The sequence below is a fragment of the Cyprinodon variegatus genome, unplaced genomic scaffold (assembly GCF_000732505.1).
Source record: "Cyprinodon variegatus isolate N-32 unplaced genomic scaffold, C_variegatus-1.0 Scaffold600, whole genome shotgun sequence".
NCBI lineage: Eukaryota > Metazoa > Chordata > Actinopteri > Cyprinodontiformes > Cyprinodontidae > Cyprinodon > Cyprinodon variegatus.
Window position 1 is genome coordinate 119,910 of NW_015151053.1, and position 2,107 is coordinate 122,016.

At 40.2% G+C, this 2,107-nt stretch overlaps 1 protein-coding gene across 1 annotated transcript in view; it reads right to left on the reverse strand.

Moving 5' to 3' along the window:
- Nucleotides 1-1,303: 1,303 nt before the first annotated feature.
- Nucleotides 1,304-2,107, reverse strand: part of LOC107096128 (tripartite motif-containing protein 16-like) — a 6,138-nt gene continuing 5,334 nt past the window's right edge. The window contains exon 2 of the mRNA XM_015392641.1: nucleotides 1,304-2,104. Coding sequence (XP_015248127.1) covers nucleotides 1,499-2,104 — 606 coding nt within the window. The 3' untranslated portion in view covers nucleotides 1,304-1,498. The remainder of the gene's footprint in view (nucleotides 2,105-2,107) is intronic.

Sequence of the window (2,107 nt, forward strand, 5' to 3'; positions counted from 1 at the left end):
AATTCAGGTCTTTAATGACTCCTGTTCATTTAATGCGTTTTAATGTTGTGTAAAACAAGCCAACAACATGCTAATTCTAGTTGCATTTCCATTACGCAAAACTGTTTATAGTCTCGCTAATTTAAATAAAAGCAAATCTTCACAATTGGGGTATTTCAATTACATAAAAAAATACAATTAAAATTGCACATGAATACGTTTGTTCACAAGATATCTTTTGAAAACAACATGTGTCAGCCCATGTAAACACTTGAATGAGATGTAGCCATGTTTTAGCAACAACTCTAGTGGTCATTTCACTCATTGTTGGGAAACTATGTTGCCTCATGCATCCAGATATCCCGATCTATCATTCCCTACTTCTGTCTACATGTTTTTATTTCTAAACGAAGCTTTCCAGAAAATCTTTTTTAATTAAAAGACTTGAGTTTTTTTTTTTATTTCAGTGTTTCCATTTAGCACATTTATTTTTTTAATTACAATTTGATAGTTGATGGAAATGCAGCTTGTGACGACATGGTGATCCACCAATGCTGTTGGTGGATCACCAAACAGAAACAAGTCAAACACATCAATAAAGTTTCTGAAAAAGTCATTAAGTTCATGGAAGTTCATCTAATCTATGATGTAATCAAGTACATGGTCGTTATTAAATATATAATGACTGTGTCATGATTGGTTTAATGAATCTGACCCACATGTAGAGAAACCACTCAGAGAACACAGAGAAAAGTTTAACAGGTTTATTTGTAGCAAAAAGAACGGAGGTTGGATCTGGAACTCAGAGAACTGGTGAAACGGAACTGGAAAGCCTGAAGGGGAGATCACAGAGATCAGTTCCGGGACCGTGGGAAATGAGACTGCGGCTTGAATTATGCCGGAATACAACTCATGTTTGAGGGGGCTCTTGTCAATCCAAGAATCCAGTCTGTGTGGGTTTATCCAGACAAGAGGGAACTCTTTCGAGAGCGGACAGGTAGACATACGTTGGACCTGGAGGAGTAACGGAGCGGACTGTCCGATTTCCAATGGGAACTTTAACGGATCATGTGGAGGTTTTCCCCTGCTCAGTGTGTACTCAGTTAATCCTTCCAGGGGGAGAAGGTCCATGTTACACAGTTACACAGGAAGGCTTCCTGCCGAAGAGCAAAGACAAAAACAATATAAGACTCAGAGAAACAAAGCTCAGGTGAGACTCAGCTAATCTCAGCTTGGCTAGAGTACCCAAAACTAGCAAACACTCTGGCGGTAGTGGCAGCCCACTGCTCAAGTACTCCTCCAGTAACGTCGCAGGTGTGCAGGGAGGCCCAACGAAGACAGGGCACCACCTGGTGGTGTAGAGAGAAGGGACACACAAACAACCCACACAAACTGGATTCCTAACAGACTGACGTCCCGACTGATGATGATCATAATAATTAAAGTTTATCTCAGCAACAATAGAGACTAAATGAAATGGAACTAAAATGTATATATTACATATTAAACCATCTGGACCTCAGATCAGTTTGATAAACTCTGCATAGTCACCATCATCATAAAACCCAGCCCCAGCATATAGAGGCTGAGTGAATGTGGTCTGGACTCTATGGAGGAGAGTCATGGTTTCAGAGACGCTGTAGAAAGAAAGAATACCTGCTCTGTGATCCAGATACACTCCTATTCTGGAGGAAAGTGGACCCGGTACTAGAGTTTTAATGTTGTTGTGGTAAAATTTGCAATTGTTTGTTTCACAGTACAATGACCAAGAGTTTTCATTAAATCCAAACACACATTCCCCCTGCTCTCCTGCTCTGCTGACATTTTTGTATGACACTGCTAAATCAATCTTTTCTCCTTTCCACTCCACCTCCCAGTAACAACGTCCAGTCAGACTCTCTCTGCTCAGAACCTGAAGCCAACCAGTAAATCTGTTTGGATGATCAGGATAAGGCTGTTGTTCTTCCATTACTGTTACTTTTTTGTTCTCCTCAGATAATAGAAGATTTGCGTGTGCTGTGTTTGCATCTAAAGTTATTTCAAGTGAATGTCTTAAAAATCCTGCTCTTGTCTTTGGTTCTGACAGTAAAACGTCCACTTCAGTGACTGTCAGTGAGATGTTTGTCTC